The 19378-nt window shown below is 35.8% G+C and overlaps 1 protein-coding gene across 1 annotated transcript in view; it reads right to left on the bottom strand.

Moving 5' to 3' along the window:
- LOC150087273 (TATA box-binding protein-associated factor RNA polymerase I subunit B-like) overlaps positions 1 to 18483 on the bottom strand; it is a 225439-nt gene extending 206956 nt beyond the window's left edge. The window contains exon 1 of the mRNA XM_090372433.1: positions 18412 to 18483. Coding sequence (XP_090228559.1) covers positions 18412 to 18462 — 51 coding nt within the window. The 5' untranslated portion in view covers positions 18463 to 18483. The remainder of the gene's footprint in view (positions 1 to 18411) is intronic.
- Positions 18484 to 19378: the final 895 nt, after the last annotated feature.

Below are 19378 nucleotides of genomic sequence, written 5' to 3'. Positions count from 1 at the left end.
ATTTCCCAGTTTGGCACCCAACACCAAATTGGTGACAAGCCTTGTAGTGATCCGGTCATGTTTAGGGCTGACTGATGAGTGACTTCTTAGGTAATTCAGCACATGAACACCATTTATTTCCATAGGCAGGTTTAGCTTAAGTGCATTTAGATATGATTTAACTCCCTCGGGGGGTAGAGGTGTTTTATGACATCTATTTTTCTGTTAGGTTCATACAGTAATGGGTGGTGTGTTCATGACTTAATCTTTTGGTCGGTTATCCACTTCAACATCAGAGCTAGTCGTCGAGAGGGATACATGAGCAGCACAATCCTTTCCACATTGAGAAGGTACAGTTTCAACATCTTTTCTAGCTGGTTTTGAGGTCTGAGGAACCCGCAGAAATAACTGGTAAACTAATCTGTCCGATAGCATAATAATTCTCTTCAGATCTGTCATCTGGTTTTTCAACAAGCTGATTTCCTTTCTAATTTCCTCATTCTGTGCACAAAGTTCTTGGTTTATACTGAGTACAGTAAATGAACATTCATAAATTTTTGTATATTTTTCCTCTAAATTCTGCATATACTCTTCAGCTTGAATAGCAATGTGATACACAAATTGTGTAAATGCTTTTGCTATTACGCTCCTAATTATATTATTCAGGTTGCTGAGATGTGAGGTGTATGTCTGTGCATTCACAGAATCATACTAGAAGTGGAATAGTTCATAGGGAATATCATTCACTATTACAACATACACAAGGAGCACACAGAATTTGCATCTGCACCGATACAGCATGTCACTTCCACTGTCAAGAGCCACTACTGATAATCCGATCAAGAGCATTGCTTTCTCTTCTTGCCTTTCTCTCAAGCTGCTGTGGAAAATAGGTCATCAAGTAGATCCGTGAGATTTCTGCTACTGTGTGAGTGGGCTATTTGCAGGTTTCGGTCAGTGTCTGGAGGGTTGAGATTCCTCATTGTGTGACATTCTGATTAGCTGTCCCACTCCGTTTGTCTGTATAGTTGTTTGTTATGTTCATTGCACTCATTCTGTCTGTGGAATATTCCTACTGTCATTTTTGTTTTCCTAGTGCTTGTGTCGCACTGGGCTGACTCAACATTGCACTGGTGACCCAGATCAGGTGGGTGTACTGCCATGGATTCTGTGTGCTTCTTGGCCAAGAGCATGACACCACCCTTCCTCCCACTCCTACACACATGTACTTAACATATTTAAAGTTTTGCATCGCCGTGTTCGAGTGGCACCAACTTTCTGGTATATCCTTATAATATCCATATCCGATGATTTGAGCAATGCTTCAGGTATGTGAAATTTGTTTATTATGCTCCTAGCATTAGCTAGGGGCATAATAAATTACCTATTTTTATTCTTAGTATCCCTTACACAGCTATATATTTATTTGCTTGTTGTACAGGAAGCCTTCTAATCCCTTATACCTTACTTTTCAGATTGCTGCATATCCCAGTGGAAGCACTGCAAGAATCAGTTTTGCCCTTTCTTGCAGCTGTTATTTTAGACTGTTAGTCTAAAACTAGCAGTTTCAACCCACCTATCATTTCCTTGAAAGGATCAGCAAATATTGTTAATCCCCCTTCTATTTAATTTTATCCCAACCTTGTTGAAAACAGTCTCTCCTGTAAACAACTGCAGACCACTGAGAAATGTTCTATCCGTGTGTCTTACACAATCTCTGCGGGGCCATATTGATTGAAAAGGTTCTTATTAGGTTCTCCCTCCTGTCACGTCTGGGTGAAATTCAAGACACTAAAATTTAATCCCAACTTGTGGCTTTTTCTCAGCAGTGACCTGTACCTGTTAAGTAAATTCCCAGATCATATATTCCTAATATCATTAGTACAAACAGGTATAACAGTATTACTTTAACTTTAGCCCCTGGGAAATGTACCCTGTGCTAATCCAGCTATCATTTTTGCAAAATATATTTCCTATTTCCCTGACAGTAGAATTACCAACAATAGCTCAGGCAGTTTTTAAATTCTATACAGTGGGATCAACTGATGATGTTAAAAACAGCAAATTCTAAATGGGAAGCCTTCAAGGAATTAGTCTTGGAAGCTACTAGACTATTCATACCAGCTAAGAAATACTGTTCAAGATTTAGACCTAAATTGATGTCAGATGAACTAATGAGACTTGTGGCAGTGACAAAAAATGCATGTATGCATATAAATTATCAGGCGACACAGAAGCCTAGGGTAGATATAAGCTAGTGTGTAATCAAGTCACAAAGAAGGTTAGGCAAGCAAAGGCCGATTACGAGAAATCCATAGCAAAGGATGCAAAGAAAAACGACGTCTTCTTTACTTATGAAACTCTAGAAGGAAGGGGATGAATCAGATTGGTCCACTTGATATTGATGGTTCGACTGTTGATGATCCTACTCAGAGAGCTGACAAACTGAATGAGTAGCATCTACATTCAACATGACCAATTCTGTAAGAAAGGAGAGGACAGAAGTTTACTAAACTCTAACAGGGTGCTAAATGATTTTGAAATAATGGAGAGCAAAGTGGAGGAGAAATTGATGAAGTTAAACATAAAAAAGACACCTGGGGCAGATGGAATCTATCCAGTTATATTGAAGGAGGCAGCGAGGGAAGTAAGCAAACCCTTAGCCATAATTACGAGAGCATCCTTAGATTCAAGGGATTTCCCCATGGACTGGAGATATGCAAATGTATCCCCAATTCACAAAAGGGGTTCAAAGGGTTACAAATAATTATAGACCTTTTAGTTTAACTTCTGTTCTGGAGAAAACAATGGAGTCACTGGTTAAAGAAGTGTTGCAGGATCATCTAGAAAAGACTGCAATAATAGTTCAGATACAGCATGAGTTTGTTAAGTGGAGGTCTTGTCTGACCAATTTGATTGGATACTATGATGTGGTCACAAAGGAAATGAATGCAAAAAATAATTCTGATATCACACACTTGAATTTCAGGAAAGCTTTTGATACCATTGCACATGAAGACTGCTATACAAATTGGGCCGGTATGGCATTAAGGGCAAGTTACTACAAATCGATAAAGGGGTGGTTGAGTGGAAGACAACAGAGAGTGGTAATAAATGGACACTGCTCTTCATGGACTAATGTTATTGATGACAATAAAGACAGTATGCTACTGCAACAGGATCTAGAAAAGTCAGGAAGATGAGCTGAGAAGTGGCAACTGAAGTTTAACATTAACGAATACAAAGTGCTGCATATGGGTAGCAGTAACCCAAGAGAAATGTACCAACTGTGTGGTACTACTGGGGAACAGTAACCCCAAAATAACTTGTTATACACTTGGTGGAGTGTAAAATTCACAAATTTTAATTAAGTCAAGTTTGACTGATTTACGTGTACAGCCGAACCAAAGTTTCATGATCAGTTTAATGTTTCAATAAATTAATGAAAATATTAAAAATTGTGTATTACCTCAAAATCCAAAGGTGGTGCACTTGCAACATGCTGCCAGCACCCATTGTCACAAGGTTGAACCCCGGTCACTCAAACTATGCACCCTTGTGCCTGATCACTTGGCTACAGCTGCCTTCATATAAGTGAATTTATTATTCCAGTTTTCATAAGTTTACATGATGGACCATTCACAAATTATGATAGGTCCATGACATCGGTGATCGTCAAATGTTGTACAGTTTGCAATACTAATATGTTACCCATTGCTCTAGATATATTTTTAATTATTGTTATTTTTTACTATCCTTTGCATTTTGTTACAATTTGACAGTGATTTGTAATTTTATTTCTATAGGTAGACAAGAGATCTGATCTGGAATAGGAATATACCACTGAAGTGTAAGAAGGCTATATATCAGGCCTATTATGTACCAATTCTGACATATGCATCTGAAAGTTGGACTATGAGGGAAACGGATGAAAGCAGAATTCAGGGAGCAGAAATGAGATTTGTGAGGAGCATAGCCGGAAAGACAAGACGCAACAAAATCAGGAATGATGTGATTAGGGAGAGAATTCAGGTTGAAAAACTCCAGAATAGGATTGAAAGGTCCTGTTTGAAATGGTTTAGACATGTCAAGAGGATAAACGAGAGGCGTTTGCCAAGAAGAATGTTTGATTTACAATTAAGGGACAAAAGACCAAAGGGGAGACCAAGAATGAGATGGCAGGACATGATAAGGGCAGATGTCATTAAGAGAGGAGGAAACTGGAGTGAAATCAATGAAGGAGATGAGTACCCAGACAGGGCATGGTGGCGGGGCTTCATATATTGACCCATGGAATAGTGGAACGATGAGAGATGATGTAATTTTATTACTCTGATGTCAGTGATTTTTTTTTTTTTATTATTGAAAATTCGTTGCTGGATCATTTACAGATCAGAGAAAAATATTATAATATGAATTTCCGCCAATTACTCAGAACTCTTCAACTTCCTTTCTTTCTGCAGTCTAACTTTCCTAATACGGAGGGTCACTTTATGCTGGTTCACTTTTAGATTTACTGGAGTAGACTGCCCAAAACAAAGATGCAGTAACTTAAATTGTTTCCACATGCAAAACCACTGTTCTGAATAGGTTTAACAGAGTGTTGACGAAAATTTGCCCTTTTTTGTTTATGATGATTCAATTACTTTGAGTGGGTAACTAATTTTTTTTTTTTTTTTTTTTTTTTCCCGCTTATGAATTTTCATATTAAACTTTTTGAAAATTAGCAAAAAATATAGTCAACACTTTTATGATCAATGGCTCAAAGATGCTATAAGAACTGGCTCTGTAAATTAGATGATGATTATATAAAATGTTTTTGTAAATATTGTAAATGCACACTGACAGCTGAATTAAGCGATAGTGAAATGCATCATAATATAAACGAAGCACAAGAAAGCCAAAGAACCCTTTAGTTTTCAGCATCAGTGAGTATTGCCATTCAAGAAAATTGGTAATACAGAATGTGCAATGGTAGAAAGTAGCATAGAATTTTTCATAAGGGATGGAGGTTTTGTGCAGCTTAAAATTTATACAATTTTTGGGGCCCTCTTTAAGAAAAATAATGCAAAATTTCTTTGTATTTTTCTTAAATCTGGTGGCCACTCAAACCATGCACAATGGCAGCATGGTGCGAGTGCACCACATTTGGATTTCAAAGTAATACACAATTTTTAATATTTTCATTAATTTATTGAAACATTAAAACAATACAAATTCTTTCTTTCAAAATACAGTACTTTCTCCCACCGATCACAAAACTCTGGCTCAGCTGTTGTACACGTAAATCAGTCAAACTTGACTTAATTAAAATATTGCATGTATTCGAAAATTTGTGAAAAAAAAATTTATTCCCGCACCACCTTGTAATATATCCGGCATACTTGCATTATACAGGGTATATCAATACGCCTGACATCATTCCTGCAAATTAAGGTTTAGTGTATTGTGTGACTTATACATGGATTGAGAAAACACTTCCACAGTGAATCACAGTTTGGATTTAATATTTTCCACATGCAAAACCACTGTTCTGAATAGGTTTAACAGAGTGTTGACGAAAATTTAATATTTAATTGAATATAAATTAAAATTTAATATAAATTATTTAATATTTAATATAAATTTAATATGCCGAAAATTTAATATAATGGCATATGGAGAAAAACCATCGTATTATGTTTGGTAACGTAAAATTATCAAATTATAAAAAGACCATTGTATTATGCTAGTAAAAGTAAAATTATGAAAATTAAAAAAAAAAAAAAAGTCTTTACAATCTGATACCCTTTCTGACCGATTGTTGCGAGTAGTAGTGATTGACATGCTTAGTCCACTATCGTTAACCTTAGTTAAGGTGTTCATCCCCCACTTTCCACTGTTTTAAAAGACAGCAAGTGGGGGATAAACACCCCAACACTAACAGATTCATCGGTAAAACAGTTTTCGTTATCTGTACTATAGTATACAAGTAGTGCATACAATCGATAAATAAAAGTCAACTATCATATAATTGTTGCACAAATTTATTGCACAAATTTATCGATAATTTCATATCACTTACGGATTTTTTTAAGTTTACACTAAATTTGAAACTTAGTATGAAACTTTTCTCTTGCAAATGAGATCTTTAGTAATAGAAAACATTTTGTTTTTCCTCTATGTAGCCTCTAGCTGTCAGTTACTCGCATTACTTACGCCCCATGAGGTGCTCTGTTTATTATCATTTATTCAAACTGACTGCAATTCTGTGATTTTGTTTCAATTTCTGTCATTTATCTTATCGATTTCAGTTCTACACTATAAGTGCATGCCAGGAATGCTGCAGCCCTTCAGTATTACTTAAGAGATTCTTGTAGAGGCATGTTCTCAGTTTACTGATTCTGTAAAAATTAGTCTAATTAGTAATTAATCAAAGCGTAAGATTTGGCTGAAGTGCCACAAATTTAATTATTTATAATGTGGAAACATATGTAGTGTGGTTAGAGTGAGTGTTATTTTTCACTCAAAATGTTTTCTTCACACAGTATATAATTAAATTACTTTTTTATATATATATATATATATATAGGCCTAATAATGCCAAGAAAGTCAGATGTTTGGAACTATTTTACCAAATTTAGTAGTGTTGAAGCTAAGTGTAACATATGCAATAAAACATTAAAATGTGCTGAGAGTACAACAATAGGATTAGCCTTTCACATAAATAATGTTCACCATATTGATGAGTGATGATAATGCAGAAGTGGCAACAAAAAGACAGAAAACTCTCGACTTCTACAAAACTAAATTTGAAATGAAAAAAGTCTCCAAAATGGCTAGTGTTGATTGTTTCAGTTTTAAACATATTGCAAAAAGTGACTTTATACAAAATAGTTTAAAAAAACGAAGAGATGAATATGATAATCCTCCACCAACTTGTCTTAATACAGTCAAAAATATGGTTATTTCATTTTATGAGGAAAAGAAAAAGGAATTAACTGACTTATTCAAAGAGAAAGTTAAAATGGTCAACGATTTTCCCTCACTCTAGATGAATATGCATCTCTTCAAAATAAAAGACTTATGAACATAAATGTCCATGATGAAAATGAGCATTGGTCTTTTGGGAATGATATTAATCAGAGGATCACCAAACAGTGCTAAATGTAAGGAGTTCGTCAATATCAGATTAAAAGAATTCGGACTAGACATGAATAAGCACATCATGGCTTCTACAACCAACGGTGCATCTGTTATGGTCAAATTTGGCCAAGAAATACTCCCAGAACAACAAGAATGTTTGGTGCACAGCATTCATCTTGCTGTAGTGGCGTTCTTTATAAGGAAAATATCATTGATGAAGAAGAGGAAGATGAAGTAGATCAAGAGACTTATGAATGTGATGTTCATAAAGACAGTGAAAAAGACAATATTCAGTAATTAGCACTTAAAGACGATTATTTTGGTTTGATCAGGAAATTGTGGAAAGTTTGTTTGCAAAACATTCAGAAATTCCCCTTTAAAGAATGAAATTCTCAGAGGATTTGTGAAATCAGAACATGGAAATGAACTACAATTAATACTTGATGTCATTATCTTGATGTGCGAAAGGTTTTATAAACTGAAATCCTGCATCACACAAGCTTTAGAAATCTGCTGCTTTGAAGAATTTTCCGAAAAATAATGGACCACAGTCAAGAGGTCTATGTGACACTTTAAGGCCAGGTGAAACAGTATTAACTTCTTTGTGCTCTGAAGAGGCAAACTTATTGAAAGCCGACAAATCTATGATGCTCCTTCTTAAAAAAAGTTGGCAAAGAAAAATAGTGGAATAGCTCATCAAATGCAGCTTTCTCTCAAGCAACGGTATGAATCAAGAAGAGTTCAAAATACTGTTTCCCTTTTGCAATATCTTCATGAACCTAAAGCTATAAATGAACAAATTTCTGAAACCTTCAAGATGTCTTCTCCAATTTCCTTAAAGAAATATACCACTTCTATATATTTATGATTGTTTCCTGAACCTCTTACGGATATAAGTAGTGCAGAAGAAACTCCAGATGAGGGCAACCTAAATGAAGACAACAAAGGGGAGGATTTCAAAAAATGCCTCTATAATGAGATGAGCAAATTGGAATCAAAAACTTCTGAGTCCTTAAGTAAGTCCTCTATGTTCAATGCAAGCAGTGAATTCACAATGTACGAAGTAAAGAAAAAGAGAAACAAAAATCTAGATCAATTGTACGATGCATTAAGGGCCACCAAGCCTACAAGCTGTGAAGCAGAGCATACATTTTCTTCAGCGGGAAATTTCATTAAGAAGAGTCAATGCAGCCTCTCTCAGGCCACTTTTAATGCCTTATGCTTTTTGAAATGTTACTTCCTTAATAAGGATAAAAAACTAAAATCTTTAAATAATGTTTAAATAACTATGGCTGTCACAATGTGTAATAAGTTCATTAAAATCTGTTCTTATAATTTTGTGTTTTTCTTCTATTAATGGACAACTAATTTAATTAGAAAATTTATCGATAATTATCAATAATCCGAATTTTTTTCAATCATTTAACAATAAATGGACTTTCAATAATTTCCATCCTATATATACTAGATTATGGACACACCGTTTTTCGCTTGAATCCATCTTGAATCACCAAGAGAGGGAAGAATGATGATATCCAGCTCAGGACCCTGGATGTGCCAAGCCCATACTCACCAGACGTGAGCCCCTCGGACTTTATGATGATACGTGGATATGCCACTGACTGTGTACTATTTCATTTAGTACTAAAGTTCTTTTCACTTGATTGGTGCATGCAAGAAATTATAATATCATTCATCAAGATTAAAAATCGTCATAATCATTCTAATGGCCAAGCCCTGTCGCCATAGAGATCTTTTTTTCTCCATTAAACCCAAATTTGGGCTTTTTGTTTTGCTTCCCTGTAGTTCATTCTTGAGAGTTGGAGTGTGTCCTCAATTGGTGTGATTCTTGGTCGTCCTCTGCTTCTTTTCCCTTCAAGCTATCCTTCTAGTATGTTTCTATCCAATCATTGTATGTCTCCATAGATGTCCTAGGAACTGCATCTTCCTTTTATTATGGTTGTCTTGATTGTTTTGTTCTTCAGCTACTCTGAGGACCTCTTCATTCGTCTTTTCTCTCTCCAGTTGATTTTCATCAATGTTCTCCAACAAAACGTCTCAAATGCTTCAATTCCCCTCCAGTCTGTTGCTGTTATGGACATGTTTCACATCCATACAGCAATATACTCCATGATAAAAAATATATTTATTATCAAAACATTAAATATTTATTATATTTACTGTTTTGTAAGCTTGTTATTTCTGCTCTTTTGGAGATAAAGGATGAATCCCATACCTGAAAAGTTTAGACTCAAGTCTGAGGAGCAGCCTTCACCATAAACAGACAACATTCATTTATATATTTCTTGTGATTCTTGCCCTTACTCAATTAAAAACTGAATTAATGCACAATGACTTTTGACAGATCATCTATTTTAAATGACATAAGAAAAACATATACAATCATAACACAGTGCAAATAAAACAAAAACTAAGTCACTAGCATGTTAGTGTCGCTTTAGCATATACACTAAGTAATCACTGTTATGACCACCCCATCCATAATGGGCTAATGCTGCATAGCTTGCAAAATAAAAAGCCAAATAGCTTCCTACACTAGAGTAGTGGTAATTTGCATCTGATCATGCAAGTCAAAATAATGCACGTAGCAGTTAAATGATGTAGTTTGTTTGTTGTTTGTTTGTTATTTGGTTTTTAGGAGCATTAGCAACTAAGGCCATATTGCTCCGGAAATATGCGGTGGTCATTCCCTTGACCTTTCCGCATCCTCCGTATTTGGTGTGACGGGCTCGAACCCCAGTCTAATCAAGAAGCGTGTGCTATGCACTGCTGCTCCTTCCCACCTGGCTACGGAGGCACCTAAACGATGTAGTAAAGATATCATGGCATTTCAAAAGGGCATGGTTGTATAAGCTCGTGCAACGTGCATCAGAAATGGCACGTCTTGTCAGTTTCTCACAGCTCACTTTGGTTAAAGTGTACAAAGAATGGTGCTGAACAAGCAAACCACCTCCTGCCAACAGAACTATGAAGGATTACACAAGGTGGATGTTCACGATAAGTGAAAGGTACAGTGTGTTGTACAGGCTCAGTGGAAGTCACTGTGCATCAGTTGACACTCACGTCAGTTGAATAACAGGTTGGAATCACAGAACCCTAAAAAGCTCCGAATCTGTTGTGCCATGACGCTAAAGTATAAATATATATATATTTAAATAATGGCTTAAAATTTAACATAAAATAAGAAAATAAATAAATATTAAGTAAAAATAAATATTTTTTCCCCTGCTTTATATATATATATATATAAAGCAGGGGAAAAAAATAAAAGGAAAGAAAGTGAGGGAGATAGAAAACTAATAAAAATGCATAATAAGAAATAAATAATTACAAAATTGAAAAAATAAGAATGTTGTCGCACAACTTAAACCAGCCTCTTATCAGATGTCAATGGCCAGAACTGCAAGCAAAATAGCAAATGTGTCTTCATTTCTGATGTAAACCATAAGCCAAAAGGTAAAAAGCATAAACATAAACAAAAATGAGAATAAATTTTTTGTAGCAAAATAAATTAAAATGAAAATAAGATTTTGTAAACAAAATAAAAATTACAAGGATTAAACGGGAAGTTTCAGAAATGGGTTTACACTATGAAGATGAGAAATTAAACTAGAATTGATAACAGAAATTTCTAGAGACATATATTAGTCTAATACAAGTTAAGGTTCTGAAAACAAGTAAAGATCTAAAAACATAATAAAAAGCAAGTAGCCCTAAAAGAAAGCAAGAGACTTGAGATAACACTTATGCAAAGTTACAAGCAACAGCTTGCAGTAAAAATTAAATATACCTTATTTCCCCATGTATAAGACACACCTTTTTTCAAAAATTTTGGGGTCTAAAAACTGGGTGCATCTTATACAGTGGTTGTAGATTTTTTTTTTACTTGCATTTCCCGCTTTTTCGCGCTTGTTGTCTTTGCGCTCATTGTTTCACACTTGTTACCGGTATATCAGGTTACGTTTTGCCACCTTCTGCTCAGAAATGGCTCAGAAAAGATTTTCATACAGTGCTGAATTCAAGTTAAAAGTGATCCAGTTTGCAAAAGTGAATGGAAATCGTGCTGCTGAACGTAAGTTTGGTCCTCCTCCAACTGAGAAAACAATCCAAGACTGGCTACGGGAAGAAGGAATCCTACTGAAAATGCCACGGCAGAAGGCCATTAGAGGCAAGTCAGCAAAACAGCCTGATTCAGAGAGGGAATTGAAGAACAAGGGACTAACCAGAGCATTAGAAATGAAGATGTTATTTTGCTTATAATCCTGGCCACTGACACGCGATGAGAAGCTGGTTTTATAAGTTGTGTGGCAACATCCTCATTTTGTCAATTTTGTAATTATTTATTTCTTATTATGAACATTTTATTAATTATCTTCTATCACTTTCTTTCCTTTTTTTTTAATTTTTACTTTATTGTCTATGCTCTGCTTAGGTATAGCATTTTTTTGCCTTTGACCACTTTATATTTCCATTTTTCTACTTTCTTATTTCCACTTTCTTGTTATTCTATTTAATATATACACTAATGAGCAAAACATTATGACCAGCAAGTCATTGTGCAAATCAAAGCAACTGCAGGTGAACTATGGTGCGTGCACGGGTCGGGACATGGTATAAAAAACACCTGATACTGAACACCTGTTAATCGGTGTTACTCTTGTTCTTCAGATGGGAAAGGCAGTGGACTTTAGTGAGTTTGACAAAGGCCAAATCATAATGGCTAGCCGACTGGGTCAGAGCATATCACTTCAAGTTAATGTGCATAAATTGAAGGTTAAATTTTCAGCCTTTGTAATGGCTGCCTTACGGTGGCTGCTATTGTAACAGTAGCAGTAATGTCTATCATGTTTAGTGTTGAACGATTGATTTGATTATATGGATTATAAATTGTGGTTTTTGTGTTCAGATTAATGTTTAAATTTATTAAAGTGTAGTTTTAATTATTTAAGATTTAGATTGTAATTACCTTTTTGTGTTTATTTAGAATTGAAATTTTTATACTTGCATTACATAGTTGCCATTTTGATTTTTCACTTTCCTGGTAGAGTTTTAGATTGTACCTTGGGATTAGTGGATAATTTTATATTTATTAATATATATGTAATTGGCACTGACTGGATTTGCCTGACTAACTTGTTTTATTATAGAATTTTAGTATTTCAAGTCATCACTGTCATCGTTCCGCTATTCCAGCATTTCCCAAACTTTTTTAGTTACGGAACACTTTTCATCTTGCAAAATATTGATGGAACACAAGTTTAGCGGGAGCCAAAGAACTGTTTGCTAATACAGTAAATCCCCGATATTCGCGGGGGTTATGTTCCTGAGAAATGCCGTGAATACTGAGTTATGGCTCCCATAGTAATAAAGGGGTTCCGTTCCAAAGTATGAAATATATAAGAAAAATTAGTCTAAAATTTTGTCTATGTATGTATTATATGTACCTTCATAATATGACTATGTACATAGTGAAATGCAAGCATATGGCATCGAAATGAAAATAAGAAACAATTTAATATTAAATGTAATATTTATTAGAAATTTCAAACAATTCTTTCAAACCAGTGCCTTTTCTAGCTAAAAAACTTATCCCGGCAGGGCTATCATCAGTTTCGATAAAGTGTTGATAAAGGAGTTTTGCCTTTTCAAGAATGATGAGCGAACTTAATGGAATTTTATTTTGAGTTCAGTCTTCTTATCCACAGATTTACAGCTTTTTCCATTTTTTCTAATTTAACATCACGAGTTACAGAGCAAATTTTTGAAGTAATTAGTGCGTTTTCACGGACACTACCGATTTTTTGATTGATCGTACCATTGCCTCATTGATTTTATAATGTTTTGCCACTGAGGAGACACTTTCACCATTAGAAATTTTATCTAATAACTCAATTTTATACTGGGCATCATACTTTCGATTTGGTCTTTTTTTAGTTGGTTCCTGTTTATTCAATTCGGATTTTTGGGGAACAAAAGGATGCGATTGTTCATCCTCAATTTGAAGTGTGACAATATTGTATTCATTTTCATCGACCACAGCTGCACTACTAGAATTATTTCCTTCTCGTTTTAAAGTCCCTTTTTTCAACCACAAATCCATGGTTATTTATTTTAATAATAGTATTTCGAAATACTGATAATAATCAAAAAGGATTTATATAAGGAAGTGAGTTTATTATGATACCAGCTCGCTTCCCCCTCTCCTTTAACCTGTGTACTCCAGGCTAAATCGCATACGAATGGCATATTAGACCACTACATTGCTACTCTTTCGTAGATGTCATTACCTCTACACATACTTCTTTATGCAAAAGCCCGCCAAAATAAAGTGTTCTGCGGTCTATTTGATTATTAGTTTATGCCACTATATTAATAATCGAAAAAAAAAAAAAAAGTTTTTAATTATTTTCTCTTTCAATTATTAAATACGATTTTTCATGGAACACTTATTCACATCTCATGGAACATTTTGAGAAACGCTGCGATATTCCACAGGTCGACATATGAAGCCTCGCCACCATGCCCTGTCCGTGTACTTCTCTCCTTCATTGATTTCACTCCAATTTCCTCCTCTCTTAATGACATCGGTCCTTATTACATCCTACCATCTCATTCTTGGTCTCCCCCTTGGTCTTTTGTCCCTTAATTGTAAATCAAACATTCTTCTTGGCAAACGCCTCTCGTTCATCCTCTTGACAGGTCCAAACTATTTCAAATGGGACCTTTCAATCCTATTTTGGAGTTTTTCAACCTGAATTCTCTCCCTAATCACATCATTCCTGATTTTGTTGCATCTTGCATAGTCCAAGTTTCAGATGCATATGTCAGACCTGGTACGTAATAGGCCTAATATATAGCCTTCTTACACTTCGGTGGTATGTTCCTGTTCCAGATCAGATCTCTTGTCTGCCTACAGAAATTCCCACACGCTCATATCCTTCTACTTATTTCTTCGTCTAACACTCCAGTCTTTGTAATGGTCCTTCCTAGATACTTGAAGTTGTTAACCATTTTTAGCTCTTTCCCTTCCATTATAATGTATCTGTCAAGCTCACCACTCCTCTTTAGAACCATTACTTCACTCTTCTCCTGACTGAAAACTAGTCCAAATTCATTGGCTATACTAGCCCATATATCAACTTGCCTTTGCACTTGTTTCCTGCTCTCTCCCCATATGCAGAGATCACCTGGAAAGAGCATGACTTTCATCTGGTCCTGTCCAAGTTGTTTCACCACTCTACACTGCTGTTGTTGTTGTTTAGTTTTTTTTAGGAGCACTAGGAACTAAGGCCATATTGCTCCGGAGATATGCGATGGTCATTCCCTGACCTTTCCGCATTCTCCGTATTTGGTGGTTATGGGCTCGAACCCCGGTCTAATCAAGAAACGTGTGCTACACACTGCTGCTCCTGCCCACCTGGCTATGGAGGCGCCACTCTACATTGCACATCATTTCATCCACTCTACATTGCACATGAAAGCTATGAACAATAGGTGATAGGACGCCTCCTTGCCTCAAACCTGATGTTATTTCAAAGCTCTCCGTCAACCCAATCATTGTTCTTACATTGCTCACTGTATTGGCGCACATATTCTCAATTCTCTCCACAAGATGTTCCTCTATCCCCAAGTTTCTCAAAACCTCCAACACTTTCTCTCTCTTTATGGCATCAAACACTTTCTTTATATCCAAAAATGCCATCCATAATTCTTTATTGTGTTCATAACACTTTTCCACCAGTTGCCTGATGCAAAAAATTAGATACGCCGTCGATCTACCAGACTTAAAGCCATACTGTTCCTCAGCCATCCTATTTTCAATTGTTCCTTTTATCTACCGCTCTAACACTCTCTCATAAAGCTTACTCACATGTGATGTCAGTGTAATGCCTCTATAATTGGAATGCTTTTTCCTGTTCCCCTTCTTGAACAACGGGATGATCAAACTTTCCGTATTTTGAGTATTCATATTATATTAGTGTAGTTTTAAATATTAATGCCAGTTCTTTTAGGAGATTTATATTGTATTATAGTTTATTTGGCGCATTCTCTCTCTCTCTCTCTCTCTCTCTGTAGCTCAGAAATTTTATTTTTGGCTGGTGTAGCATAAGCCTCAAGCTTCCTTACACCATATGGCTAATAATAATAATACCAACTAAGAAATACTGTTCAAGATTTAGACCTAAATGGATTTCAGCTAAAATAATGAGGCTCATGGCACAAAAGAAAAATGAGTGGGATGCATGCTAAATTATCAGGTGACACAGAAGCCTATGGCAGATATAAACTAGTCTGTAATCAAGTCACAAAGGAGGTTAGGCAAGTGAAGGCTGATTACAAGAAATCCTTGGAAAAGGATGCAAAGAAAAACAACAAAGACTTATGTAAACTCTAGAAGGAAGAGGATGATTGATCCACTTGATGTTGGTAGTTCAACTATCCTGACAAACTGAATGAATATTTTGCATCTACATTCGCACGAGGAATTCTGTAAGGAAGCGGAGAACAGAAGTTTACTAAACTCTAATGGGGAGCTAAATTATTTTGTAATAATTTAGAGACGGAGAGCAAAGTGGAGGAGAAATTGTTGAAGTTAAACATAAAAAAGGCCCAGGGATGGAATCTATCAAGTTATATTGAAGGAGGCAGCGAGGGAAGTTAGCAAACCCTTAGCCATAATTATGAGAGCATCCTTAGATTCAGGGGAGGTCCCCATGGACTGGAGATGTGTAAATGTATCCCCAAAATAATTATAGACCCGTTAGTTTCACTTCTGTTCCGGGAAAATAATGGAGTCACCGGTTAAAGAAGTGATGCAGGATCACCGAGACAACTGCAGTAATAGTTCAGACACAGCATGGGTTTGTTAAAGGGAAGTCTTGTCTGACCAATTTGATTGGATCCTACGATGTAGTCACAAAGGAGCTGGATGCAAAGAATAACTATGATATCATATATTTGGATTTTAGAAAGGCCCTTGATACTGTTGCACATGGAAGACTGCTGCACAAATTGGAGCAGTGTGGCACCGGAGGCAAATTGCTGCTATGGATAAAGGGAGGGTTGAGTGGAAGACAGCAGAGAGTGGTAATAAATGGACACTGCTCTACGTGGGTTTGGTGCTGGGACCATACCTGTTTTGTGTATTTATCAATGATATCGGTGAAGGTATATCAGGCTTAATGGCCAAGTTCGCAGATGATACAAAGGTTGGCAGGGTTGTTAATGGCAGTATCCTACTGCTACAGGATCAAGAAAAGTTATGTAGATGGGCTGATAAGTGACAACTAAAGTTTATTGTTGACAAATGCAAAGTACTGCATATGGGTAGCAGTAAACCAAGAGAAACGTACCAACTGCGTGGTACTACACTCAGAGAGGTGGAGAATGATAAAAAAAAAATCAATCAATCAATCAACCAACCAACCTGGGTTGGTTGGTTGATTGATTGATTGATTGATTGATTGGGTAATTGTGCAATCAGATGGGCTGTCAGAGTAGGTCATGGAGTTTTGTCAATGATATATTGGAATTTTGCTAGCAGGAATAAGGAGGTGATTAACCCGTTGTATAAGACAATGGTCAGGCCACACCTTCAGTACTACGTAAAGGTCTGGAGGCCTCATTTTAGGAAGGATGTAGAGTTGCTAGAACAAGTACAGAGAAGGGAAACAAGACTAGTAAGAGGAACAAAGAGGTGCTCTTACTAAAAGAGAGGCTTAAGTTCTGCAAGTTGCAGCATTTGGAGAGTAGTCAGCATAATAACATAAAAACCCACAGAATTCCAGCTACCGGTATTATTGCAATTAGATCGAGTTTACTACCCGTTTTTATATAATTGCACAAACAGAAAAGGCCAATAAACCAAAAATTGCAAATTATTTTTATTGTTTTATGGTAGTGACCTCCAGAACTATGCTTTAGTACAATGTGAGCTTGCATGAGGTGACAATAGTGTTTCAGTAGTATAAAGTGAAGTTCTTTAGAGAAAATTTTATTTTGACCATTATCATGGTGCTGACTAAGAATAAGTGACAGCGGTACTAGTAAATCTACCAAGAAAACAAAAGCGATCGATTTGGATTAGAAAATTAAAATAATGATGTATGAAAATGGTCAAACATTAACAAGTTTCGTGAATATATTATATGTAGTGCAGGAAAACATCTATTGTATGAATTTGAAGAGACTGCTGTGCTTTTATACAGTACAGTAGATCTGAGTAGTGGCACTGTAGCAATAACTTACGATTATGCACATAAAGTAAAGTAAAGTAAAGTGCAGCCATTATCAACCCACTGCAGGATGGAAGCCTCCTCAACAATTCATGCTGAGGGAAATGGACCATAATCTGCCACGCTGGTCCAGTGCGGGTTGGCAGATTGACCGTATTCAGCAGTCAGGGGCTTGAACCCCGGTCTACTCAAAGAGCGTGTGCTACTGCACTCAAGCTCTTGCCCGCTTACGTTATGCCCATAACGTAAGTTATTTGCATAATAGTAATACAAATATTTTAGTATTTGCATAATCGTAACTAAGATGGTTATGCGCCATACAGTGACAAATTTTGTAACTCATTTCTTTTTCCAATAAATGGTGAGCACATTCTTTATTGTACCTGTTGTCCAAATTTCTCTTCAGTAGGCGGCTTAAAACGCGCTCCAGAGACTTCTACATAGGGATGCTTTAATTTTAACAACCCTTTATATGTATTCATAATGAATACGTAGTATTTATTAGTTTTCTTACAATTGTTTTTTTATGTATGTATATGCATTTTTTATGTGTGTATATGTATATATATGTATGTATGTATCTATATGCGTACTGAATAAATGTTCATTTCCTTAACGTTTTCTTTTCATAAGCAGTATAACTTGTTTACCTTTAATTAACTATCGTATAAGAACCGCTCAACTTACGCGGTTTTTCAACTTATACGGAAACCTTCGGAACGTAACCGCTTAAGTTCCGTACTTACTGTAGTTTTTTCATATATCAAGATTAAAGTTTCGGGTCTGTCAGACTACGAAATGACACTAGTGTTACGAAACTTTATGCTGTATAAGCTAGTTTTTTTAATCATTTGCCGCTAGTCCAAAGCCCGACACCTATTTAGAAAGCTGGACAGCGCGGTTTAAAGTCAATTTGTGAAACCCTACATACGACACCTTTTAACACTAAATGAGAATTGCGTAAAATAATAATAATAATTCAATATTTTGTACTTTTACAAAAACTAAATAGCAACATGAGTTGAGAATCGGCAAAAAATCAATACTTAACCACAAATTCCAGCTGGAAAAAATCATACATATATATAACGTGTTCCCACATGAACTATCAGAATCCCAAAACAAGAAACAGCACACTCTGAAAACGTAGCCCGGTAACCAGATTTTGGAATTCTTAAATTAAATAATAAATAAAATCTACAATCATTGGTTTAAGCTTTCCAAAGCTAAAAATTAAACCAACAGATAAATTCGCTAATTTTATCAACACACACGATTCTAACCATACTAGCAAGCTATTACAGTTTCTTCCCATGCATTTCTTAAGTACTTAGTACTCATCATTATCATCAGCCATTTTCAATCCACTGCAGGATGAAGGCCTCTCCAGCAACTTTCCAGTTCCTTCTGTTTTGAGCACTGGCCATCCATTTACTACTCAAAAACTCATGAATTTCATCTATCCATCTCCGCCTTTGTTTTCCAGGTTTTCTTCTAGCTCCTCTTGGGTACCATTCTGTTATTTTCTTAGTCCATCTGTCATCATGTCTTCGAGCTATGTGTCCTGCCCAAGACCATTTTAGTTCTTTAGTTTTGATAAGAATGTCCTTTACTTGAGTTTGCTGCCTAATCCATGTGTTTCTCTTCTTATCTAACAGTCTGATTCCCAATATAATTCGTTCCATTCTTCGCTGTGTAGTTCTTAGCTTCTCTTCCATTCTTTTGGTGAGTGCCCAAGTTTCACTTCCATAAGTCATGGTGGGGCGTATACATTGATTCATTATTTTACGTTTAAGACAAACTGGGATATTGCTCTTCAGTATGTGACTATATTTCCTGAATGCTATCCATCCAAAATTTATTCTTCTCTTGACTTCCAGCCATTTATCATTATTACAGCTAATAACTTGTCCCAGATAAGTATATGACTCCACCTTTTCAATTACTGCTCCTTCAATCATTATTTCCCTTTCTGTGGCATACTTGTTCATCATTACTTTTGTTTTACCCTTATTCAT

The sequence above is a fragment of the Mastigoproctus giganteus genome, chromosome 4 (genome assembly GCF_048544385.1).
Source record: "Mastigoproctus giganteus isolate SK-2022 chromosome 4, ASM4854438v1, whole genome shotgun sequence".
NCBI classification, from domain to species: domain Eukaryota; kingdom Metazoa; phylum Arthropoda; class Arachnida; order Uropygi; family Thelyphonidae; genus Mastigoproctus; species Mastigoproctus giganteus.
Note: the sequence above shows the minus strand (reverse complement) of the source record. Positions and strands in the feature narration are given on the sequence as shown.